Below are 27,991 nucleotides of genomic sequence, written 5' to 3' on the forward strand. Positions count from 1 at the left end.
AATAGTTCTGCAGCTGCCACTGCTCAGCCAGATTAATCTGCAGATGACTTCCAACCACTTCAACGGCAAGGCGGTGTTCAAGATGGTCTTTCAATCAAAAAAGTCCAGATCTTCCTCCTGCAAAGGTGTTGTTGAATGTTCATTTACATAGCTGAACACTGAACTCTTTCTGTAAAGATGGGGGCGATGATACTTTATTCATGTACAGCCATAAGAGCCCATGGTCTCCAAGAAGAACATTGCAATTTTAATTCTAACTTAATGTAGCCCTTTTGCCTCACATTTCTGTCTGCTTGTTTTAAATTTTAAAAGTTTAGTAACTGCCGTGTAAATGTGCAAAAACAAAGTTGTATGACCGATGAATATAAAAATTGTACTGTTTCTGCAGGTCTCACTGATTTCTCACCCACACACATCACTCAGCTGTATGAACTGGGCTGATCATGGGTCATGCAGTATACAGTATATACTGAAATAGTATGTTCTGCCCTCTGCATAATTATATGCGTTGAACTGACATGGGCAATTTCTTCCAGTCACTTTAACTGTGCAACTGAAATGTTTAAGACAGGCTTTTGATTTTTCTGATCTAAACAAGGCTCCGTCACGTTGTCATCAGTGGTCAGAAATAGTTGTGAGTGATGTTTTAATAAAATACAGGTCAGATTTAACCTGAGAGTAAATAATTGGTTATTAATGAGGACTTTAAAACAAACTCAGCACAAACAGTACAAACAGTCATGAATTAGAAATGCAGCCTACCAAACACAAAAGTAATAAAATCTTATATTAGTATAACATCAATATATTAATGCTACCAATAAAATTTATAGTGTTGCACATGGAAACACAATCACACACAAACACACCCTGCTGTTGCGTCATTGATTGCATCCTGTCTAAAAACAATTTGCTCTGTGCGAGAAAGTGAGTTAAATGTAATTTAACTAACGAAAAGCAAGTCAAGCAGTGCTTGACCCATCAGAGCTAAAAATAGACACCAATTAAATGATACCTCAGTGGAAGCTCTTTCTCCTGACATCAGATTACACAGCTGTGTTTGTTGTGAGTGTTAGACGTTAGCAGTGCAACTGGGATCTTGCAGTGAAATTCTGTGTGTGTGCTGTTTAAACTTCATTATTCTGCCTGCACCAGGTAAAACTTAACAACGTCCAAATAATCTTCACATCCAAACAGATGCAAATTGTGTGCATTTTCCATAAGTGATAGTCAAAGCAGGTGAATAATCATCCATCCGTCCATCGTCAACCGCTTGTCCGAGATTGGGTCATGGAGGTAGCAACTCTTGCAGAGAACCCCAGACTACCTTTTCCCTGTCCACATCATTCAACTCTGACTGGGGGATCCCCAGACGCCGCCAGGCCCACAAGGAGATATGATCTCCCTACCTAGTCCTTGTTCTGCCACAAGGTCTCCTTCCACCAAACTTTCATAGCTTGTCGTTACGTCTCTCACGCCAGTCCCACGCTGTTTCGTTGGCCTCTCGAAGGTCTGTGTCCTTGCAAGTGGGTCCAAGCCTGCAGGTGCTGTATGGTTTGGGGGTCCTCTCCGCGTTGGTGGTCTTGCCCCACCGTACCAGGAACCCCTTCGGAGCATGTCGGCCCCCGGGGGCAGAGCAAACTGCACCCTCACCACGGCTGAGCTGTCTGGCACACCAGTCAACAGCACTTACCTTAAATATGTTTTGTATTGGGCCACATGGTTGGTGTAGTGGTTAGCACTCTTGCCTTTGCAGCAAGAAGACCTGGGTTCGAGCCACGGTTGGAACAAGGGCCTTTTTGCATGGAGTTTGCATGTTCTCCCGGTTTTCTCTGGGTTCCCCCCACAGTCCAAAAACATGCAATATGGGGATTAGGTCAATTGGACACTTTAAATTGACCATAGGTGTGAATGTAAGAGTGAAACGTTGTTTGTCTCTATGTGGCCCTGTGATGGGCAGGCGAACTGTGCAGGGGGTAACCCGCCTATCGCCCTATGTCAGCTGAGATTGGCACAGCAAGCGACCATGCATGAAAGTTTTATATTGATTGAATCATCACATTCCCATTCAATTTGTAATATTGAAGAACCTAATAAACACAGTGATTGACTGATTGACAGTTACTCTAACAAACTCTTGGATCCATATTTAAAAAAAACAAAACAAATACCTTTCAGCTGTGACATGACAGTCTAAAAAAATGGCTTTTCAGAAGCCCTGTGAGAACGCAATCAAGCACAGAAATGCCACCATCCTGCTCTAATATGCATAACAATAAAACAACAGGAGGATTTTCACCACCACCATATTAGCTCACCTTTTTCTTATCTGTCTGGGCTGGAGGAAGCAAAGCCTTTGAGCGTTCTGCAATTTTCTGAAAGAGGAGCAAATGAAGAGGCATGGTTAAGAAAATACAGATTTTTCCTTCCAGGAGAGGTCAGATGTTTTGTTTAATGTTAATGTTCTTAAACAACTTAATTGCATTCTCAAATTAGTGCATGTTTCTAAAGGACTGTGTTTTACTTGCAATTACATTTAAAACCGGGACATAGTTGTCGTCACAATAATTTCAGCCAAAAACAGCAAAAAGTGATCACAACACTGTAGATATGTTACAACTTGAAAATAGAAAATATGTTCCTCACAAATCATAAATGAGAAAGCGCTTAAGTTATGTGGGAACTTGATTTGTCAGAGAGTGTGTTGCTTTGTGTTGTCTGTTTTGCACCATCTGTCATTTATCAGTAAGACTCCAGTAACCATAGCAAATGAATAAATCACCTTCTGCAAATCCCCATAGCACTGCACAGACTCTGACAGTTCAGTCTTTAGTCGAGTCAGGCGCAGACGGTCTTGCTGTGCAACAAAACAAGATTAGCTTTAATTAGCTCAAATGCTGTTCAATCCGCAGCTGATTCTTCAAAATGACAATGAACAAGGGAGGAATAAGAGCATAAAATACCCGTGAAGAGCCACTGATGATATCTGAGAGCTGTTTGATGAGCTGGCTTGTGTTGGTGATGACTTTGTTGGTTTGCTGCTGCGTGGAGTGGCTGGAGAGAAGATTGGAAGACAGACAAAAATACACACACACACACAGCAAGAGAGAGAGAGAGAGAGACCATTAATGAGAATTCAAGTGGAATTAGACTTGTATACAAATGTTACAGAGAGGTGATATTTTGAATCAATACAATAACAAAAGCCTGTATGAGACAAAAAGGTCAAGATGTTTAAAATGTGCTTTCTTTCACTGAGGTTCATAAGTGACTGAGAGTGTGTTCTGATAATCAGGAAGAATGTATGCTTTTGTGCACCTGTAGAGTTTTCTGTAAAATTCTGTGCCACCATCTCACAACATTATTAGTAGTCACCTCTCCGTGTCTTCATCCTCAATTGTGTATTCTCCCCGTTTGTTCTCTTGATTGGTCTAAATGACACACTGACCACAGCCATTTCTCCCAGAGTGAACTCAAATCCATCCATGATCCAGATGGAGTAAATGAAGGACACATATTGATAGAAATAAACCTTCTACTGGAGCAGTATAAATAAAACATATGCAGGAAATGAAGGAAAATATCACAAATACATCATATTAAGAGTAAAAAAATGAAACCCTGCAGCACTGTGTGAGATCACATCTGACCAGCAGAGTGACTGAGTATTAATAGCTTTGGTAGAGATGGTCTCTATTCGTCATCTTTGTTTATACAGGGAGGCCCAAAGGTTGAAGTTGCAGCAGTGTTTACATCTCTGCAGCAGCATCAATTTTCAAACATACATGCAGCCGGGGTCATCCCGGTCTTACAGTCTGCCTCTCTCATCTGACTTGACACTATAACGGGCTGCCCCACAGAGCCGGAGTCAGCAGCACAATCTGCTGCTACACACACCCTGCACACATATTGATCTGTGTGTAACTGGTGGCTGTGGGAGTAAGTGGACCGTGGGGCATCTGGGAGGGAAAGATCAGGTCACTTTCATTTCTTAGCTATTCACTCACTCACTCACTGCAAAACTGCTGTCTGCAAGCTGCTTTTCAGACATGCACTAAAGTCCAAAGAATTGTTTTGTCCTTCCCATCGGTCTATGCTCAGATTTGATTCCCACTTTTATTAATTGTGGGACTTGGCAGACCACAATGAAAATCTCAGCAGCTGGAATTGGGATATTTAGTTTTTTATTACTAATCAGTTTGGATTAAGCTCCATTACATTCCTATTGTATTCCCATGATGCAACTCAACTGCAGATTCTGACTTATGTTTCACCCTCCCTCCTCCCTATCCCTCACCTCATGAACATTTATTCACAGATAAACAGTATATATGCGCAAACAAGAATAGAGTTCTAGCTCCTGACTGGACCAAGTGTTGTGGGCTTAGTGGGCAAGTTTTTCATAGATTTACTGTGAAATCCTTGAAGCAGAGAAACCATGGCGATAGTTGTCAGAGCTATTTAACACTTCAGGATTTTGCTGAGAGATGTGACAAGTATCCCTTAGCTTGAAGCCACTTATGCAACTTTGACGTTTGATTTGATTTTAATAACTTCCACATCCTTCCCTCCTCCAGTCACAGGACAGAACTTTGTTTATGAGTAAAAACCATTTATTTTCATAGACCTTATCATATTTACAGTGTTATTATTTAGGTTTTTTGGTAGTATTTTTCGATATTTTTATTTATTTTATGTATCTGTGATGTACAGCACATTGTTTCAGCTGTTGTTTTTAAAGTGCTTTATAAATAAAGTTGGATTGGATTGGATTGTCATCTTCACATCCTGCCAAAAGCACCACAAGAGCTTAAAAGGTGTATAGTGTGTAAACATGGTAAGTAATGTCATTTTATTTCAGAAAAATTATCTCAAATGTACATATACATACATATACACTAAACTAAAAGGAGGCAAAGGGAATCCTGTAAAACCTGCAGTCCACCAGCTAAAATTGTGAGCTGAGCTGTTTCAGTTCAGATGAGCTCTGATAGATGGTCTGTGAGACAGCGGAAACCCCGCCCACCACTGACGCGCTGTTAGCAAACAATTAGGCCTCGCCCACCACTGAGAAACCCTGAGAGGACCCTCTGCGGCACGGCGGCACAGTGATACATCTGCTCGTCACACTCTTCTCCCGCAACAAGCTGGAAAGCCAAGTGGCCCGAAAACAGCATGCAAAAGATTGGAACCGCTCACACTGTGAATTTCAATCAGTCAACTCTGTTGTGTGTTGTTCTCATGCCCCGGTGAACTGAGCCAGAAGAGTCTGAGAGCACAGCAGGCCGCAGGGGGACGTGTGAGGGATGGAGAGCATCGAGTGGGGGGGGCCAGGGTGGGCGAGAGGTGCTGCTTGGTGGGGGGCGGTCACGATGCTCTGACTTTATTCATAGGGTCCAAACTTTACAACTTGCGCAGTTAAGGCGAGCTATGGTTGTAGCTACTGCTATCTCTAAGCATGAGCGGGGAGTCAAATTATTATTGAATGGTTTGTATGTTTGCCTTTATGTTATTTATTTAATTATTTATAGAGCGCACCTTTGGAAACCAAAGTTATAAGGTGCTATATGATTTTAAGCAGTATGACATTAGATGAATTCAAATAAGAAGGTAATAAAATAACAATATACCAATCCTGGTTTCACATCCAAGATAACAACAGTAAAATAAAGTAATTAATAAAAATATAGGAGCAATTAACAATTATAGGGGTCGAGGCCACAATATGAGCTGAAGTGAAAGAAGTATGTAATTTTATCAGAAACTGTCAGTTGACTGCGTGTCTTTTAGTGCTGAGCAAAGACACTTCCAGAGGGTGGGGGCCACAAAGACTCAAAGCACCTTTAGTACCTTATCTCCTTTGACCTTTATTCCAAATGTAGTGATTCATACCAGCACTGAAACGCGCTAGAAGAAGCAATGCAGTGAAGCACACAATGCAACACAACACAAGAAAGCACCACAGAGAGCAGTGATGCTGTTACGGTGGTTACTTGTCACGGTGTAATAACAACATTAGTGTATTCACCGAGGTGCCATGTTTCCATCACTGCTGATCAGAGCCACTGTCAATAAAAACCTGTGTCGACTGCAATAATACAGTCATTTAAGCTGGCAGTAAATGCTAATTGTGTTGTGTTTTACTGCAGACAAAAGGCAAACGCTTGTATGTGATGTGAGTTTTTAACCAGTGGATCAGAGGACAGTAGACAAATTATCTCTATAGTAAGTTACCACTATTAGAAGCTATAAGTGGGAATCAAAATGTTTCATATTTGTGTATTTCAATGTGTTAGACGGGAGGTCTTCATTGCAAGACTCAGCAAAAATAAGTTAGTGTTAGGGTTATTGCCAAAACTTGATTTTCTAATTATGACTGAGACTGTTACTGATGACCAGCTCCCTCAGGATGTTTGAGGCTCATAATCCAGCTTCAGTTCTTGACTCCACTCTTAATGTATCTGTGCAGTACAAATGCTGTGGCCATCTTTCTCTGCTCACAGTTAGTCACTTGTCTTTTGTGTCTCTTATGTGACTAATCCAGAAATTCTTTATCCTGGTCTTCTGGACCCCACTGCCCTGCATGTCTTAGGTGTTTCCCTGCTCCAGCACAGCTGATTCAAATAGTCAGCTCATGCTAAAACATGCAGGGCAGTGGGTTACGAGGACCAGGACTGAGAGACGCTGGACTAATCCTTCGTTTGCTCTGCATCAGATCACTGCTCTCTAATGTCTCATTTAGCGCTTTGTGAGCATTCTGAAGATCCAGAGCTGCCTGTGTCCCATCTGCCTCACATGGTTTTTCAATTAACAACTGACGTTTGAACATTTACACCAGTGAATCTGATTATGGTCCAGATTTAGCACACTGAAATCAATCAGGTGTCTGTCAACAACCCAAACCGGAGAGGACATTAAAGGTCATTGTCCAGGAGTGAGTGGCTGGTTTGAGGACATTTATAAGGATTATTGTATGTGGAACCTTCTTGGCACAGGGACAAAGGTTATACTGAACAGAGTTCTCTGTCATGAGGTCACAAATAATAGTGCAATACAGTCACACAACCACAAGCACACACAAGCAACTAAATAGTAAATAGTGCCTATGGGTATAAAATGTCCATGTACATGTGCATTCAGTGGTCAAGGACGAGCCGAAACGTTCTTCAACAAACAAAATAAAAGACATACAGATCCCAAATGTATAGAAGCATATTATTGTGCTTATTCACAATTTTTGCTCTTTCTAATATTCTGTAAAACCTCACTGATATAATGCATTCTTTTACCTTAATCATCACTAAGCACTAAATGTTGGATTCAACAACTTTGAACTTTGAAAACGTAATGTGTCCTAAAAATACACACATACCTATGCGAGCGACGGTAGACTGGTGGAGGAGCAAGCTGTCTTTCAACTTAAAGGTTGTGGTGTTTGATTCCCGGCTCCGCTAGTCTACATGCCGACGTGTCCACTTAACCCCACGTTGCTCCTGACGGCTGTGCTGGCAGCCCGTGAATGGGTATGAAAGACAAGTGATAGGAAATGTGCTGCTGTGAAAGTGTGAGTGAGTGGGTGTGAATGGCAAAACTGTAGTGTAAAGCAGCTGTGAGTGGTCATCAAGACCAAAAGGTGCCATAAATACAAACCGTATATATATAGAGAGAGAGAGAGAGAGCAACAGATGGACTGTTTCTCATCTGACATTTAAATGTGCATCTTCAGCAAAACATACACCCACTACTGCCTTGTACAGATATGCTGTACATAAACAGTACATACAGTATTTGCAGGAGAGCAGGTGCATTAATGTGGGTTTGAGAGGCAGCGCAGCGCAGCTTGTTGTGTAAGAGAAGAGGAGGATGAGGTGCGTGATCTGAGCCTAAAACGATGGCTGTGACATGTTTTGCACCTGTTTCCTGCACACTCTTGGCTGAGTTGATGATGGACATGGTTTCCATTGGTTTCTAATATAATGTACGAAAACATGAGCGAGGTGTTGTTTTCTCTTGTCAGTGGATACGAATACGCATGGAGATGGTTTTTGTTCTGCAGTGACGATGGATAATGTGACCATGCAGGTATAGACATATAGTTCACTGCAACTGTCTTTTATATGATGTACATCTGTGATTTATGGAACCATGCAGTTTAACTCTATGAACAAGTTGTCAATAATTGATTTAGTGACTTCTTTAAAAAAAAAAAAAAATTCTGTTGGCAAACTGCAGATTGTTTTTATTTCTTCCTGTCAATTTTATCCAAAGTGATGATTGTCTGCAACATAATGCGTCGGCATACTGACTGTCACACCTGAGGAGCACACCTGCTCTTTTTAAAATGCCCTAACAATTGCGATGTCACTTGGAGCGTGCTGTCAATTAATGCACAAAGACTTTACAGGAAAGGGTTAAACGCTATTAACCATTGAATTTCTTTGCCTTCAGACTGAGGCCTGCACTTGTCGACTACTGACTCACTGTTACTTTAAAAAGTCAAGAGTAATGCTTCATGCAGAGAAAGATGTGTCTGTCTGTCAGTCTGCTGGGGGAACCCAATCGACCCTCACACAATACACGGTGTTGTTGCAGTCTCCTGCACAGAGTCAATTGCACAATTCAAAAGGTTCGAGCACAATCGTTGTTGCTGTAGATATGTAATCAGTTGTTCTCTGGGGGGTCCGCCCCCCCCCCCTCAGCTCAGGGGCCCCAAATGGTCTGCATTGTCTGCCCTGATTTCTCTTCCTAATCATGCCTCGGTGAAAAACTAAAATCTCTTGCAAAACACTGCATCTGCAGCAAAAGCAAGATGATGGCAAATGTTATGCACTTATGAACAATATAGAGAAAAAATAAGCTGGATATTTTTGATAGAATGAAATACTAATGCAAAACAAAGCTGACGGCAAATTTAGTTGAAAGACTTTGACGTGGTTCCTGTTTTCATAGTAGTTTTATAACCAAATAGAGAAGCTTCACAATGATTTTGTTTGAAAACATGAATCACAGAACGAGGGTTGTCCTGGGAAATTCAGGCGAGAGAGCGCAGACAGCCAAAACCACGTTATTAAGCCTGGAATTCTGGACTTTTTAACCCTAAGTGAAAAGATATCGCCAGAGCAAATGAAAAAGGACCATTTCAGTTTCATTCTTATTATGTTGGCAAAATATATATTATTATTAATATAATATATTAAGTTGTGTCAGAGTGAACAGTTTTTTTTTTCTTCAATAAAATGTTAATTGATGAGGAAAAATCATCAAAACTATAAAGATAAAAATATTAATTTAAAGCATCACACAAATAATGTATGTGATGCTTCCTGTTATTAGTGTTTTTGTTAATGTATGAAAATACTGGTTATTGTTGTATGCCATGTTTTGGTGATTTAAGTGAAGTAAAAAACACTAAACATTTACACTATTAGATGTGGAATGTGATTAAAATGTATAAAAATGATGATGTTAAAATCACTGGTTTAATGAGCTTTTGAAATCCCCATTAAGTTTGTAAAGAGCCAAGAAGCCTCATGTCTGTTTTCTGGAGCAATCTTTGAAAACAATGTAAGCTGCTGAATAAGTCAGAGCATCACATTGCTGTAATTTACATCAGTCGAAAACACAGGATGTGTTGTGTTTTGAAATCTAGCATTATATTTTTAAAAGAAAATAGAAGTTAAAAATAAAAGCTGCCAGGCATTGTCAGTAAGTTTCCAAGGCAATCATAAAAAAAAAAAGAAATAATGGTTCAATACAATTGGTGACATGCCAGCCAACACAGTGGGACGTAATGCATTTTAAACAGATGCAATCATCTTAGATTGGCCACTTTGTCATCAGTGTTGAATCTGGTAATTGGCGAAAGCTCAACTAAAAAGGAATAATCAATACGAAAGAGGGCCCAAGAAACAAGAAAATAAGCACTTCTCTGGAAAGTGGAGCAAAGTGTAACCTTTTACACTGAGCTGGAAAACAATTATGTAGACGGTGCGTTGTGTGCGTGTTACTCACAGACTCTCTCGTAGCTCTGCTGTGTCTCTAGATGTTCCCAGGGCTTGAAGGTTCTTCTCTAATGTGACAACTGAGGACCAATTGAACAACAACATTAAATACTCTTGTGCTGAACTCACAAACACACTCATTAACCTTGCGTCACAACCCTCCTCTCATTTTACAATGGCTTTACGCACTTTTTTGGCTTCAAGGTATATTTTAGATCATTTAATTCCATGTGCAGTATAGGATTGCTATCACTTCATTATGATGTACTGGGGTACTTTTGACACCAAACCCAGATCATGATCTTATATCAACTCTCAAAAGGCCAAGGCTCAAATATAACAAGTCAAATGTCTCACGTTAAATTGTAGAAGCACAAATGCATGTACAAAACACAGACAGCAGTGATACTTATGAATGGTGTTTTACCGTTGGCATTTATCTGGAAGATATTGGAGGAGGTCTCCTGAAACACATCTTGCAGTTCAGCGGGGCTGACCTGTGTGGCTGTGGAGAAAACAGTGTGTCAGCAAAGACGTCGCACTCCAACGGAGTGTGACACAAGAGAGCTGACTACACAGTGGCAGCATGTAGGGACTACAGCGATGAAACAAAAGCCATGTAAAAACTGCAAATATGAGCGTTTTCAGAAGCGTGCATCCGCCTGGTTGTTTGTATTTTTTTCTTGTTTGCCCGTCACACTTTACATCTCAAAGGTTTATGTTGTAAGGTTGAAAACCAGACCTATCACATTTGTACCCACTCTCACAGATGGCTTTGGCCCCGCCCCTCCCATCCACACAGATTCCATTATCCATATGTCAAGCAAAATCACAGCCATTTACCACATCTAAACTAGGGCAGCTTTTACACAAAGAGTGAGACATAACACTTCCACTAAAAACTAAGATAGCTGCCGCTGATGTACAGTATTGAGGTCGGTTTGATCCACAATTGCAAAAGAATCTAACAAACGAGACGCCTAATTTTCTCCAAGAGAATAATAAACAGATACTCTCACAGTCGACAAGCACAGCGGCAGTGAAATGGGATTGCAACCTGACCATAAAAAAACTGTGCAAAGAAACTTTTATTGGTAGAAAGGTGGTCTTTGTTAGAATACAAATGAGTAATAACTGCAGACGCCAAAGGAAATCTATATACGCACGTGTACAAAGAGGAGAAAAGAAATAAAGTGAAGAATACCAAAACACACAATAAACAATTTTCAAATCAGAAGATATTGACGTCTGTTGGGATAAATAAGAAATAATACAGATTTGGTCCTTTTGTGAAAGTTGAAGAAACCAAGTAATTTAACTTAAAAACTCCAGAGAAACGACAAACACTTTAACATATTTAACACATCTGAAGTAAAAGACGCCTCAAAGTTATGTCTCTCAAGGTGTGTTTGAGTGCATTGAACTTTCATATTGCATCGTCGTGAAGTTTAATCATCAAACGTATCATTTTTAGCTTTACATAGTGGTCACATGTTAATCTGGACATACGACCAGGTGACTAAACATGGATAACCAAGACCTGAGGCCTGATGTGTAATTTATCCTGGCTGAATTTAGCCTTGAGTCGGTTGCAGGAAAGCAGTGGTTACCATGGAGATTTAATATAGGGGGAATAATATAAAGTCTCATGTGTTTCTATGTTCTATGTTTTAGATGATGAAGCTCTGATACTACTAAGACGTCACTCCTTGAAATTAATTTGCCAAAACAGATGAGAAAAAAATTTGTATTTTTCAAAGTTTTATATTTAGAATACCTCTGTTTTTAAATCATTATATAAAACTACAATTTAGTCAAAGGTACCAACCTCAGATTGATCGATATTACAAACAAGGATTTAGCTCTATAAATATTTTAGTGAGTCATTAAGCATTGAACATTACTAGCATGTGCCAAATAACCCAGCATCGGTTAATGCATGGATTTCTGAATTCTTCTTTTGTGCAACAACCCATTGATTTATATTCTGTAGCACGACACTTTCAAATGTGTGTCAAGTGATGGAGTATAAAAAAATAACTTGCTTCAGAAGCCAGTGGGACTCTGTACGCAAGTGTTTTGTTCACATTAGAAATAAAACTGTCAAGTGCAGTTCTTGCTTATGCTTAAATCTGGTCTTTCTTAATACAAGCCCTCATTAAATGTTTAATAAATCATCTCAAGCTGCCAAAGCAAGATTTAAAGAATGAATGTAAAGAGTTTAAGGACTTGCACATCACAATCAATTTAATTATAGACGGTAGGAAGACTGACATTTACATTAATTAAATTGAGCGACGTGTATTGTTATTGTAATGAATAGAAGTGAAAATTAAATGGACATCAAAGGCTGTGGGAGCTTCTGATGTAGGACCTGACTGCAGCGATGATGATAGACCGGACGAGGGACATGGCACTTAGCCACAGGCTGGCAGCAGAAGTGGGGAGTCTGCTGTATAAGTTATGTGGGCAGGACCATTTTCCTTGTTCAAAAGCACATTTCATCGCAAATGACAGGGAGGGTTAATGGCCTGAAGCCATTACAGCGGGCTGAAATCAACATCACAACCTGTGTAAGCTGCACACACAAGCCATCTCGCCCACTATTTTGCCAAATATTTCACCCATAAATTACTGCTATCTATTTTTTATTTTTTATTTTTTTTAAACATGCATGGTCCTAATGTACAGGGGGCACAGATGCAGTATAGGCTTGAACAGTGAACACATATTCATTGTGAGGGCAGGGAGAAGAAGTGTGAGACCCCCCACCCCCCAACTGTATATCACAAGTCATTACCCAAATTGGTGAATTATACCGACAAACCGTCCAGGTAATAACATGATTGCATGCAGTCAATCGAGCAGCATTACAAGATTGTGGCACATTTGGAAATGGGTAATTTTTCATCTGGGAGAACTTGAGTGCATTTTTAATGTTATCTCAGCACACACACACACACACACACACATACACACATTTCCAACACACCTTTCTCTTACTATGATGGATAGATACCTAGTGTTCATGCTACAGTGGAGTTTGGAGCAGTCTGTCCCTGCACGGGCTCGCAGAACAGGTGTATAACCAAAGTTTATGTTCTTGCATGTGCTAGAACCAAGCATTTTGACTGCACACAGAGTGATGGGAATGAAATATATCGAGCGTATCGCAACAATAATGTTATTATTTATTTCTCTAGCAGTTTTGTATGTATCTAAATTTTTGCAGCGAGTGTAGCTGGGTGTTTTCTGCTGTCCTAGGCTCTGGTGGCTGATTTCGATTTTTGTCATGCACAAAGAAGTCAAGCAGACATGTAGGTGTATTCAAATAAGACTAAAAACATTTAGTTGTTCTTATTGATGCCGCGATACCACGTCCAGATGTAAACGGCACGTAAATCATCTTTTTCTTTGCCATTTTAAAAAAAATTCCCGGAAAGACGGCATAGTTTCAGGAAATACCTCGGTCCACAAGGAACCCCCTGAAATGACTCAAAATACGGTAGTACATAATACCAGGACTGTAGTTGCACTGTAACTTTACACCAAAAAACATAGAAGAAGATGTAAACATTATATATAATAGCAGAAACGTTTATCTAAGTGTACGGTTTGTGCCATTTTCTTGTGAATATGTAGCGACTTTAGCGACAGACTTTTTTTTAATTTTGAAAGCGACCTACTGGTAGCAGCATGTCGCCACAGCAGAAACGGACTGCATGAGGATATAAGACAGTTTTACTGTGAATTTAAATACAACACATGTTCAGTGCTTGACAAATTACTGAACACCACAGCGCCCTTTTGTTTACATGTGCAATCACACGGACAAAAAGAGAAGTTATTTTCCAGAGAAAATCCAATAATTTGGTGTTTTTTTGTGCTCAAAAATCAATGGAAAACTCAGTCCCATTGTGTGTGATTGAATTTGTTTGTAAAGTTTGTGTTCAATAAAATAAGTTTTCAAGATTTTAAGGGAAAATTGCCACCAAAAAGAGGCGAGGTAAGTGGTGGTGCTGTCAAGTCCAACCCACCAAGCAGCAGCCCCCAGTTTGTGGACCAAACATTGGATATATTTAGGATTATTGAAGTGTCATGAAGAATCTAATTCTCTTGGGTTTTATTTGAGACCTTGTGATGCTATGAGGAACAAGTGTTATTGTCCTAGCTCCAAACTGTGGATTTTGTGCTTGTGTCACGCACACACACACACAGCGCTCATTCGTAACACATCATCTTTTTGTCATTTTCACATTGGAACCACAACACATAATTGTGGAAAGGGCCCACAAAGGGTTATGTCAAAATGTGTCTTTGGCAAAATAGTTTGGATCCCTTCAGCAGCAGCCATTTCATTTTTCTACAGTAGAAAATGTTCTCTCACATTAACTTGTCAAACACTTTCACATGCACTTGTCAGTTTTACTTTCTGTGTTACTTCAAAGCTGCACTGGCACCTTCATCGTCACTCTTGACAAAACTAAATAGTGGGAGCAGGGTGCATGATATCGTTCTCAGATCACTCTTTCATTTCATTTGCCCTATGAACATCACCAGAGGAAATTTGGAATTGCTCAAAAAGACAGAGGACTCTATTTGAAGTCACATTGGTCCACACTACCCTATTATTTTAGAGCCCCTAAAGCTTGTTATGTTTAAAATTCTTGCTGTTTCAACATTATATTTGAATGTTTGAAAACACATCAATTCTACTCCTGCGATCCACACTACATTTAAAATAAAAACAAATACAGTTTGACAATGCTGCTGTGTCCAAAGTTGTTGTTTTTTTGTCCTGGATGTGCAGTAACAGAGACTGAAAATGACTCAGCATACAAACCCTCGCTGGTAACTGAGTACATTGCAAACTGAGACTGAGTCATCTCTAGAAGTATCTCACACCAGCATGTGGATGGTCATGTGATATGTTTTCAGGTGTGTTAGTGTGGACACAAATTACCTCTGTTATAAAGCTGAAATGTACTGAAGTTGTAATTAAATCATAAGGCGAGTGAAGATTTACACCTTTATGAAATATAGATATTTAACTGTTTTTATTGTACTAGTTTATTTTTTAATTGTAACGTTATCACCATCTTATTCGACCATTTTACCATTAAAGCGTCCCGATAATCACATTACCATACTGATATTTGGTGCATCTGAAATTACATTTTACATTTAAAAAGTAAGAAATAAAGTTTCTTATTCCGAATGACTGTTGTGTTTATGAGTTTATGATATAGAAGGTTTTAGATGACGGTGTACCATTACCATGACTAAAATGCATTTAAAAAAACTGCAGAAACTGAAGATTCATTTGAATTTACAAAGCTTTTACATTTGTCCTGGAGCCTGAACATGAGAATGCAAAGATAACTTGTTTGCCTGACCTTATACTGGAGAGTAATTAGAGAAATATTAATAGGAGTCTTCAGTGTTTGATATTCCAGCAGTCAACTTACTGTAAATATAAGAACAAGTGCTTCAAGTAGAATTAAAAAACGAAGCTGCAGAGCAAACTAACTTTGCATATTTGTAGATGAGAAGTATGATGATTGGTTAGCCTTGGGTGATTTTCTTTTTTTCTCTTTATTTAAGCACTAAACAGTCAAAACAACGTGCCCTGATTTCTCTCCCTGAAATAATGAGAGTCCCAAGCACAGGGGGGGTGAATTACCATCATGCCCTCACAAAGTAGCTTGTCGATAGCACAAACGCGCTATCTGCAACATGTTCAATTACACTCTCAAATAGGCGACAAAGTTAATCAAGAGCTGCCGTCTCATTATGCTGGAGGTCAGTGACTGCCTCTCCTCACTGGGGAGGGACACAATCCAAAAACCTACAATTTAGCTGCTGAGCAGCTGATTGAGTGAATGAGAAGCAGGCCAGCTGCCGCTGCAGTCAGAGCCGGTGAGGTTGAGTTTTAGTTCCGTTGCAGAAGGGCAACATTGAACAACAATGCAATCTGAAAAATGTCTTATCATATAGCTTAGATTTTAGGGTTACACAAATGGTGTCATTGTCAAGCTGCTGTCAGTAAAACCCTTGCATTAATATATCTATTAAAAATCTATTTTTTTCCCCAAAAAACTGACATAGTAGCTACAGATCAATTATTTTGGTACACTTCTCAGTGTTTGACACTAGAAATAAATGTGTGACTATACTAAACCGTACTGCTTGATGAAAAATAATAGCTTATAAGGGAGGAGGAAAGGTTTAGTTTGGAAGAAAGGAATTATTCAAAAGATAGCCAAACATGCATGTTTGCAGATGTACGACAGCAGCTTTAAAAGGAAACATGTCCTCTAAAAGATGAATAAATCAATGAGTTGGTTGATGCTGCAACTTCACTGACCAAATGTTACCTTCAAAAAAGGACTCAGTTGCTTCACCAAAAGAAGTGAATGTTGAGCAGCCTTGTCATGCCCAGAAAACTAACATCTAAATCTAACACATTTGCATGTGAATGCACTTAAATAACAAGAAACAAGACACTGCCAGAAGCCACTGAACTTGCAAACACACAGTTCAGTTCATCATTTTTTCCCAAGTTGACTGTGCTATTTTCAGGTTCTCGCCATACATAGGACATAATTAACAGGAACTTGCTAAATGAGTGGAAATCAAGAATATGAAAACTCTTCTGGAACGGCGGCTTCTTTCTCATGGCAACTGTATATTCTAAAATAACTTGTGATAGCACAGGTACATTAACATACAGTTGCTAAGCATTGTGACTAAAATGACACATAGAGGAAGAAGAGAGAAAATGATGGTGTTATTATCATAAGCACAAAAGTCCCACTATTACTTCATTTGTAATATACTACTACTAATATTATTATTATTATTATTATTATTATTATTATTATTATTATTATTATTAATAATAATAATAATAATAATAATAATAATAATATATTTTATTTGTAAGCGCCTTTCAAACACTTATGGTCAGTTTACATTTGGAGCACAGTTTCTGTCTGTATTGTTTATTACATATTTTACTCCAAAAGACTCCTTACCAATGAATGTTATTGCCCTGTTCTGCCATTCAAAGATATTTTATGTTGCATTACTTACGGACTTTTTGGATGTTTTCTGACATTGGAAGTTAAGTTCCCTATTTTCCATTGTAGTTCATTACCTTGTGTGTCCGTCATGGCTTTGCAGTGTTTTCCTCTCCTCTGATTCTCTGCCCTGCCTTGATGGGATTCACCTGTGTTCATTTATGTCTCTCAGTCCCGGTCCTGCATGTGTTAGATGTTTCCCTGCTCCCACACACCTGATTCCAATGAATGGCTCGTCATCGAGCTGCTTGCTAACGAGCCATTAATTTGAATCAGGTGTGATGGCGCAGGGAAACATCTCAAACATGCAGGTCAGTGGGTCCACAGGACCGGGACTGAGAGACACTGCTCTCGGGTATTTAGTATCTGTGCTCACCAGTATCTCATCGTTTGTTACAATTAAAAAATAAATAAGATTGTATCCATTGGAAACTCTATATATCTTGTGTTGATTGGTATTGATATTGAAGCTGCTAATATGTTCAGTTCTCAGTGAAACCATAGAGCAGAGGAGACAGTTTTAATTGGTCGTGCAGAAGAATTTGAGTGTAGACTTGAGGAAGGATGTGGCCACAAAACAGCCAAATAAATCAGATCTGAGGATGCATTCAGAACACACCTGGGTGCAATTAAATACCGTCTACTAATGATTGATCATTCAGGACTTTCTTTAAGTTCTTAAATGAGTGATGCTCGGAACAAAATTTACAGAGAATGTTGAAACTAGTGATATTTTAAGGAGGGATTTGATTCATGCTTGGAAAATATGGAGAGGGAATCATAAGTCATAAAACATCAAAGTTCTCCTTGTGGGTTAATTTTTTTAGACAAAAGGAAGTTTTCCTTTACCTTGTTGACCAGTTTTTGACATCTATCTACCACCTTCTGAAAACTGGTTAACAAGGTAAAGGAAAACTTCTTTTTGTCTAAAAAAACAAACCAAAAAGTAAGTTAAATTAACTCATAACATAAAACATTTTACTGAGAGGAGCTGTGGTACCAAACTTTCAAGGTTTTGTTGAGGTGTTGAGGACATGTAACAGTGTTACAGTATTATTATATAGTAGTATTTTAATGTAAAGGTACTTTGAATAAGAACAACAATTGTTTCCTAACCCTAACAAATGGTCATCCTCAGCCTCCCTTCCTTGAGGGAGACCACTACAGTTAAACACTCCCACATCTAGAGACAAGTAAATAAAGTAACTCATTTAATTAAAAATAGCTGCTCACATGCTGCAGTCTGATAGGACATTCACCACTGATGATGATGATGATGATGATGGAGGCTTCCTCATAACATTTGCCTCGCTCACTTTGCTCATTGGGAAAGACACCATCTGCAGTGGTGTGAAAAGGAATCACTAAGATAGAAGACACCAAGGTACCAAGCTGATCTGCTTAAACATTTGGGAAAGGGCATCAATTATGTGATTATGTGAAACAACCTTTCTTTTCCCTCATTAGTTCTCCCCATTGCAAATTGAGACTGTAAATTACTGTTGACAGAAAAAGAAAGCTATTAAAAGTACCACATTTATAACGTGTGCAGTCACCACTGAAAGAACTCTATAGATCAAATAGAGTGTTACTCCTAAGCCCACATTGCCTCACAAAAAACACACACAAGCAGATGATACAGTATTAGGACCTTTCAACTCGGTGATTGGGTAATACCGGGGTTCAAACCATTGACCAACTTGTCATGGGATGCACTGCTTACCACACACCACAGCACAGTCGCACACCGAAAATATAAGAGATATTTGTTTTTCCAGTTGCAGCACATTTGTTTTTCCTGAAGCTGTTAGGCCAGTGTAATTACTTCCGTGATCTTTTATCCTTACTTTAGGCATCTGCAATTAAGAAATTGAGTGCCAAATTTAATACAAAACATGACCTTTCCACAAAACAATTATAGCTACATGCATGACAAATGAAGCTATTACCTACAGTTTAATAAGAGTAAACTCAGCAAGAGATAATTCGATGTTATGAATTTCCACACGTCAGCAGCAGTGTGACGTTTTCTTTTACAACCACATTGGGAGAGAAATGACGATTTATATTTAGATTTATATATACATTTTCATCAAGTGGTAAATGTGTCAGATTCACTGGTAAATGCTCTGTATCTGTGTAGCACTTTTCGTCGCCTTGATGACCACCCAGTCCACTTAAAACTACCCTTTTCCATTCACTCATCATTTACAACCATACACACACACTGCTGCCACCGCCGCCAAGAGCAGTTTGGGCTTAAGAGTCTTTCCCAAGGACACTTTGGCATGCAGATCAAAGGAATCATAAACTTGAACAACCATCTGGTCAGAATATGACCACCTCTATCTACTGACCTACCTAATTTTAAGGTACAAATCAATAAAGATTGCATTAATTAAAGCTGTACTCAAATGAGTAAAATCCACACTAACTGTTCAACTGTGCTCCCTATAGTGTCATATTGTTAGGTGGTCAATGCCATTGACCTCCGTTCATGATTTCTTGACACAATTCATCTTAAATATGCTTTTAAATGTGAAAAGGTTGGATGCAAACCCATTCTAATTCCACACCAACAAAAGGTGGTCAAAGTGCATAGACACTATAGCCAAAGTCTACAGAAGTGTTGGGTCACACAGGGCTGGACTTGGGATCATCGGAGTCTCAGTTGGCCCATTAATGCATGCGTGGCTGTCTAGCACATGGCCCAATTTAGCCACTTACTGCCCATCAGCAGAGCATCGAGCTGGAGCAGCAAATGCTCATCATGGCTCTGTCACATCCAGTTCACCCTCTTGTTTCATTCAGGCTTAATAGGTGGGGCTGTGTCCCCAGAGAGCTAATCACAGGGAACTAACCATGTGGACACATCCACGAGTCAGGTCTTAACACCCAGCACACTGCTGTCAGCTGCAGAGAAAAGGTGGATCTCCTCACGGCTTTCATAGAGTGGGAGCAAGGATATCCTGCTGTCAAACAAGGACAATGCAGCTAACCACCTTCATAATCTCTTGGTAGGTTTTTTCAGCCAGAACTTTAATGCTCAAAAATACAGGCAATTGTGTTGTTGATTCAATTGCCTCAATCACCTGAGGTGAGGTTATCCAGTCTTTGGAGGAAAGAGTATGAAAGTAAAAGCAACTGTCTCTCAGCTGCTCTTCCTTTACCACTCATGATAAAGATGTTTCTGAAGTTAAACCAATCTGCCCAGAGTGTACTCTGCCTCTCATTCTGTTTCAGCATGGGGTTGTCTCCAGCTCCCCTTTGCGAACCTCACAGGGTAAGTGATATGGATGGCTGGATGGATGCCTGGTTGATTATACTCTTTTAAGAGCAAATTACCCTTTTATCAAATTAGAGATGCGCTTGCCTTCTATAAAAAGCTGATTGTTTTTGGTCCAGGTTAACAACAGAATGCTACAGCTGGAATTTGCAATGTGTGGCTCATACCTTTTCTAACCCTAACCCTTTAAGACATACAAAGTGATGAATGGACATGTTCATTCATACCTTTCAGGATACTCTGCAGTCCCTCTGCAGTATTTCCCTGCTTCTTATTGGGTGTCCCAAGGCATTCCCAGGAGAGACTAGGTATAGAGTATCTAAAGAAATTGAAATGTTAAAGCCACCCTGGGGTCTCCCCCCAGTAGAGTGTTACCACAAAACTATCCAAAAGGAAGATTCCCAGGAGGCATCTAAATCGAATAGAACAACCTCCACTGGCTCTTTTTGACTCAAACAAAATGCGGCTTAACTTTGAACTCTGTCCAAATTCCCTCACACTTAGGGAGAAAAGTCATCTGGCTGCTTTAATCTACAATCTCATTCTTTTGGTCACAACACGGACTTAATGACAGAGTGATGGTGATAGTAAACATAGTAATCAAAAGCGTTCACTTCCAGTTTGGCTGGTCCAGTAACATCTTCATTTGTGTCCAAGTTACAAATCTACACATAATTGTGTCTTATTTGCTGAGTTGATTTTTTTTTTTTTTACTTAATTGTCATTCCTCAACAAGTCTCAGTTAATCCATTAATATAACGTGCAAGACAGTCCCTGTTGTACAGCTGACTAGATCATAGTAATAATTTGCTAATAACCACTACAACTCTCTGTCTCTCTTCAGTCTATGTTGCTTTATTTTATTTCGACGTCTCTCACCCTAACCCATACTCTTTCCTTCCTATCCACTTTTCTCACACATCCTAGGACCTCTCCCTTCCCCGTTGTTCCCTCTCATTGATCTTTGTCAGATCTTTTTTTTGTGCCCCTGTGTAGTCTGGCCTTTCCAGGTCTACACAGTGGAGAGGATGTTGTGTGGCTCAGGTCCTAGAAGTTGCTTGATGCATTCCTGCATCATATTTTTGATGTCGACAGACTCTAATGCTTAAGGTTGATTGTCTTCCTGATGATTCCTCTTTTTCTTGTCAATTGTTTTTTTAAGTGATCTTTAGTGACCTTCACTTTAGACAATTAGTTTATTCTTGATTTATGCAACATTTGAAAGGATTTAGGAGTGCATAATAATGCACTTGAATACTTTAGTAAAGTTTGCAAACTATGGAAACTGCACACACATTAAAGGTAATACCATCTCAGTATGATTGCTACTGTTATCTGTCAAGAAGAAAATAGTGAGCATATGTGTGCTTTTCATTTTCAATTGAACATTATTTAAAGAATCATATAGTGTGTCAATGTCATGATATTATAAACATGTTCTATTATCCCAGGTGAGACACAGCCACATAAAGTGACACAAAGCAGAGTGGAGGATTGAAAGGTATAGCCTGGAGAGCGAGAAGAAAGATTAGTCTAAATGACAGCTCTATTAGAGACTTAACCTGGGCTTTGATCATTTCCTGAGCTCTCTTTGAGATCTGCCTGAGTAACAAATGGCAAATCTGACAAGCTCCTGCACTACCCCCTTTTCCAAGAACCGCTGCCACTCATACCTTTCATAATGTACCCAGTCGTCATGGTGATAAAAGATCCCTTTTTGGCGACTGAGTCCAGCATCTGTTGGCCAACAATAGACACTGGAGCATGATTGTCTCATTGTAAGTTTTCAAGAAAAACAGAGAATTTCAGTGTAGCATAATAACTTTTGCGAACGACTCCCCTTGACTGTCAAATATGATTGGTATACATATATATCTCTACATATACAGGCCACAGCAGAAAGATAAGACCATGTTTGATTAGCAGAGACTCCGGAAATGAATTGCCCTACATTACAGTTTTCTGCTCAGTAATTTAAGCTTTTTCATAAATTGCCTGAGGTAGTGACTGCCTGAACCATGCTGCTGCATACACACTGTGCAATTATTCCAGTGGCAAACAAAAAAAATCAACATGTCTCACACAAGATGCTTTGTAAAGTAACATTATTAGATTGTTAGAGGGGGCTTCTTTGGACAGTCAGTTTTTTTGTTTAGTACAACATATCTATCTATCTATCTATCTATATATATATATATATATATATACATATATATATATATATACATATATATATATATATACATATATATATATATATATATATATATATATATATAAATATAAATATACAATACTGTATATATAAATAAAAGTATAATGCACACTGTAACAATGGGTGTAGAGCTCTAAGAGCTTCATCTAGACCCCAGTGTTAAGCCACAGCCTATTCTACATTGCACCCCTGCAATATAGCAGTGTATCAACAGGTCTACCCTGACTACTGTCATTATTTGGGGGAGTGGGGATCAGGTATAGTTAATAGTTAACCAAACTTCTACCCAAGAGTTAAAGATGACTATAATGCTGACCATAAGCAGGTCAAAATATAAACCCTATTCACCATCTTAGTTTAACAGGTCAGCACGCAAAAGCTAGAAGGTATATGTTAGGATGTAATTGTCATGAATTTGGTCCTAAACAATGGAAATGTCACATATAGGACTCAAGCTGACTGGCTATGTGAGGGAAAGGGATTTCAATACTTGGAAATAATATGAATAATGTTCACAGGAACACATTCCTGAAGCAAGATAGGAAAAAAAACAACCTGTGCACACAGTTTTGAAGATAACTAATATTGAGTTTTTGTCTTGCTCCTGCTCAGTAGTAGTAATACGACTACTAAAAGAATAGTCGTATTAAAAGAATAGTCGTATTAAAAAAATGTCAAATCTGTAAATGTAAGTGTGCGTCTCCTCTGCTTAAACATTCTAAAAACCTGTAACACACACAAAGTAAATGGTAAATAACCGTCGCCCTGTCTATGAACAAAGGTTAGGACACTGTAGCAGTTGTCTGTGCAGCACGTCTTTGTTCACTTTTTGGCATGTAATTGTCATATATTTATATATTGTGCAATTTTATGTGTAGTGTTGTTGATTGCTTGAATTATTCATTTCTTTATGAATTATAAATGTGTTGTGATGACAGGAACACCTGACTCTGATTACTTGCTTAAGAAAGTGAGTGACTCATGCAAACTTTCATAAAGGCACAATGTTCACCTTGATATTAATAACGTGCTCTTGGAAGATCACCGGCGGAAGTTCAACATAACTTTGAACTTTGTATCTCATCTTTCTTTGTATTTATCTGGTACATTTTTATTATTTTCTCCTGCATTGGTTTCAATACAAATAATGAAAAAAAAATTGTCTAGCTTTGCATAGTGACTTTCTTTAGACCTAAAATTATAACGGATAACATGATCCATCCGTCCTTATTTGACTGATATGAGGGTGAGGTGGGGGATTGGGGGCTGGAGCCAATCTCAGCTGACATTGGGAGGGAGGTTGGGTACACCTTTGATACATTACTAATTTATTGCATGGCCATGTGTTGAACACTAGGTGGGGGTGTCCATAAATTACAGACAACTCAAAAGTCTCACATCTGACATTTCTTTTATAATCAAGCTCCAATAGCCAAGGCAGGTTGGATCCATGGCTTCGTGCTAATGATGCCAAATTCCGACTCTAACCATCTGCAGTCTCAGCAGATATCAGCGTTCATTACCACCAGGCTACTTCTCCCCCCACCCAACATTTAACTGCCCAGTTTGGTGAGCCTGTGTGTGCTGTAGCCTTTAGATTTCTGATAAAAAAATATTTGCCCCATGCCATCTGGCAAGAATTTGTTTATATGACAGGGTACACTGCTGCTTCTGTCTAACAAATCTCATCAACTGTATATCAAGGAGCAATTAACAGAATAGGGTTACCTGGTCAATACAGACATTTAGAAACTGAAGTGACAGATGTTTCATGCAACTAAAGCTAAAATTAAACATTGGGCAAATCCATTACGCTTTTTACTGGGTGTGATTCTCTCATTATTACATCCCCTCTCAGTATGCCAGTCATTTAGGGTGCTCATGAAAATGGACCATTCCGGGCCTGTGCTGACAGACATATTGCAGCCCCCATATTTATGGTGTGCTCACACCACAAGGAAAGCAAAAGGGGTTTGTTTTCTTGTGGCACTTTTTCAAAGTTATTGCAACCATGCAAATGCGTGCTTGGTGACACATATATACAGTATAACCAACAGCAGTGCGAACCTGTGCGAAAATGATTCCACCTGTCAGTGAGGAGTTTGTCCTGACATTACACAGAACCACAGAGACAGAGAAGCATTTGTTTCCAGGACTTTCCCTGAAAGGTACAAAGCAGCAATGGTGAATATTTCAGTGGTGACCTTTTTCTCCTGTCGTTACAATTGGCTATTATTTTTCGCTTTCCTGTCAAATCCCATACTGTGACATGCCATATGAGCGCAGTAGAAGGTGATGAAGTGGAAACATCTTAGTAATTCTCCCATTTCCCTTAGGTGATTATACCAATGTCAGAAATTTGAAGAGCTGACCATTCATTGATCTACACATAAAACACACCACATAAGACCTCTCAAAGAGAAGCAAGCATTTAATGCATTTTAATGAAACCATCAATACTGATCCTTACCTACGAGCTGGTAGCCCTGTCTCGTCGGACCTCCAAATGGGTTGCGACTGCCAAAGGAGCCTCCGTCGATTGACCCATATGACATGGTTGGTGAAGTGTCAGCTGCAGGCTCTTGGGAAAGAGAAAAATAACCACAATAAAACAAAACAACATTGAATGGCACATTGCTGGACCAATTTTAAAAAGGAATGAGATCCCAGTAATGGCAACAGGTCAAGATGATAAAAATAAATAACGATTTAGATATTGTAGGAGAGGAGGTTTGGTGTAGGTATTGGCAGGACTTTTTCTGTAGTGTCAGTCTCATGTGGAACAAAAATATCAATATTCCTTGGCAAGCTTTGCTTAATGGAATGTTTTCCCTGAAGCTAACTACCTACTTTCCAAGACATCATGCAGATAGTGTTTATGATACTTAAATGGTGTTTCTTACTAGCACTACACACAAACTAAATCCTGAATTTTTTTTTCTTTGGTGGCCCCGAGTAAAAGTAACCTGGGACCTGGGACCCTACAGCAAATCAAACTGGACTTTGTTTTGGACTTCCTAAAGTATTATGAGCTTGATTTTACGGTTCATACCCTGACACTCTGAAACTATGAAGCTTTAGGCTGTGAGCTAGTGCCACAGGTCCTTGATAACAGATTTCTGTCCTTGTCATAGAATTTAAACTCATGTCACAAGGCAACAGTAATGTCAAAGTGGTCCTTGAGCATGACACCAGATCCAACCCTAGTAGACACTTCTAGGATTTGCTTGAATTGTACTTTTGCAGGATGAGCTGACAGATGTGTAGAAATGATGCGACACATTCAAGTCACAAAGAATTCTACCTGTTTCCCATGAAGCAAATTAAAACCTTGTTGTTGCTGCTGTCATTGATGTCATCGTTTGTCTAACTTTTGGCTAACCTTCCATTGAGATACAAACACAAGAAGACCAATTAGGTTGATCAAAGGTTCCCGATTGAGTTACTGACCATAATAGCATAATGAATGTGATCCCTGTTTTGTTTGTCTCATGCATGTGCATTAAGAATACATTTACACTGTAGCTGTAAAGCATGAAAAAAAACCTTACAAGGCACCAGCAAAAGCTGAGAAGAAAGTGTTTATCCAAGTGCCTCACACATTTCAACAGATGCCATTACTGTTTGCCAAAAAGGCAACTTTCTCAACATTTACAAATTGTGATTTAACATTTCTGTATTTATACAAATCACAACAAACACAATCTGTTCAGTAATGAGCTTTGGTGGTGTAGGTAAATGTTTTGTTTCTCCCTGAAATAGATCCAGGCAATCTGCTTTACCTTGCTTGTCGTTTTAATGCTTGCCATGTCCTCAATCCATCTTAACATAAAGATTCATAATGTGGGCAAATATTTGTTTCTTAACTGAATATGTGATGATATTCAGTATGCTGTTCTCTGTTTCTCTGCTATGTGGCATAATGATCATTACAGGATCTAAGGGCCACAGTATGGACCTAAACGTTTGGTAAATTTAAATGATTCAGCATAAGTCAGCCACAGTTTGTAATAAATTAGTAATTATGTCAGATACTTATTATCTAACAAGGACCTGGGTTCCTGCAGGAGTAGCACCATGTACACACAGTGCACATTATGCCTCGTCTCCTGGAAATTATTGCAGGTTTTCCTTTTTTTCTGCAAATCATAGAAACATTACCTTCAGAATGGAGAAAAATGCTTTAAATGTAATGTCCTGAAAAAGTTTTCATGCACAGGTCTTAACAATATTTCACAAGTAATTCAAGTAACTGAGGTACAATGCTCACCAGGAGGTGGACAGGTGGGTGGTAGTGTGCGATTAGTGAGATGTCCATGAGATATCCACGACACAACTGACCACAATTCAAGACCAGATATTAATGTGTGTTTCCATGAATAATGTAAACTGTGACCACCTGGCATAGTCCAATTTGCCCAGCCACAGTTCCATAATGAACCAAAAAAAAAAAATCTACAATCAATGATAGGACACTTTGCGGCATTTAGTGAGGAAAGAAAAATCGCAACATACAGCTGTACTCCCCACGACAATACAATTGTGTACATGATACAGTGATTCTGAGATACTCAGTTCTACACAATACAATTTATCTATGATATATCATGATGTATGTGTAACAGAAGAGGAATATTCCTGAGAAGGCGAAAAGTATTTGTTCACAGTATTTGTATTTATTCAATATATATGTCTTGCAAAGTGCAGTGCAACAAAGCAGAACATTGATGGCCTTAAATGTGCAAATCAATAAATAAATGCAAAAAATATACATTCCAGTTCTTAATAAGCATATAGAACTTTTTTTTATGTAAACAACAAAAGACAGTAAGAAGAAAAACGTTTGCTTTACTTTACTTTTGCTGACAAACGTGTGCTCTTTTGACCATTCGGCATTAAATGAGGTCCGTCTTTTCGGCAAGTTAACGTTCAGCTAACGAGATGAGTGACACATCTAGCACATGGGAACAGGGGGCGGCTTGTTTACATTTTCAACCAATGAGAAATCACAGAATTGAGTGACACCGCTTTTAGCCAATCATTTTTAACCAATCTCTTTTTTTTTTAACTGAAAGTCTTATACCATTGGACGATATGCAGCGTTGCGTTCAGGTGCAACTCCAAAAAGAAGGACAAAGATCGCCTAAGATCGTAACTTGCACTGATACATTATACTTTTATTATATACTGGACTTCAAACCACTTAAGACTATTTATCTATCTATCTACCTATCTATCTATCTATCTATCTATCTATCTATCTATCTATCATGGTAGCTAGTGTGGTAGCTACAGCCTTGCCTACAAGTTTCTATGTTTGAGTTTCCAGTTTTGAACCCATAACTGATTTAAATGTGGAGATTAGAGTGGGATGCAGAATACTCTGCATTCTGCTGGAAAAGGTCAG

The 27,991-nt window shown here is 39.0% G+C and overlaps 1 protein-coding gene across 1 annotated transcript in view; it reads right to left on the minus strand.

The window, feature by feature from the left end:
* The window catches only part of tsnare1 (T-SNARE Domain Containing 1), a 74,827-nt gene extending 47,334 nt beyond the window's left edge, over window positions 1-27,493 (minus strand). The window contains exons 1-7 of the mRNA XM_058646688.1: window positions 27,442-27,493; window positions 25,055-25,165; window positions 10,429-10,506; window positions 10,012-10,081; window positions 2,964-3,054; window positions 2,783-2,857; window positions 2,319-2,375 (exon numbers count right to left, since the gene is read on the minus strand). Coding sequence (XP_058502671.1) covers window positions 2,319-2,375; window positions 2,783-2,857; window positions 2,964-3,054; window positions 10,012-10,081; window positions 10,429-10,506; window positions 25,055-25,139 — 456 coding nt within the window. The 5' untranslated portion in view covers window positions 25,140-25,165; window positions 27,442-27,493. The remainder of the gene's footprint in view (window positions 1-2,318; window positions 2,376-2,782; window positions 2,858-2,963; window positions 3,055-10,011; window positions 10,082-10,428; window positions 10,507-25,054; window positions 25,166-27,441) is intronic.
* Window positions 27,494-27,991: the final 498 nt, after the last annotated feature.

This window comes from Solea solea, chromosome 13, assembly GCF_958295425.1.
Source record: "Solea solea chromosome 13, fSolSol10.1, whole genome shotgun sequence".
In the NCBI taxonomy this organism is placed as follows: domain Eukaryota; kingdom Metazoa; phylum Chordata; class Actinopteri; order Pleuronectiformes; family Soleidae; genus Solea; species Solea solea.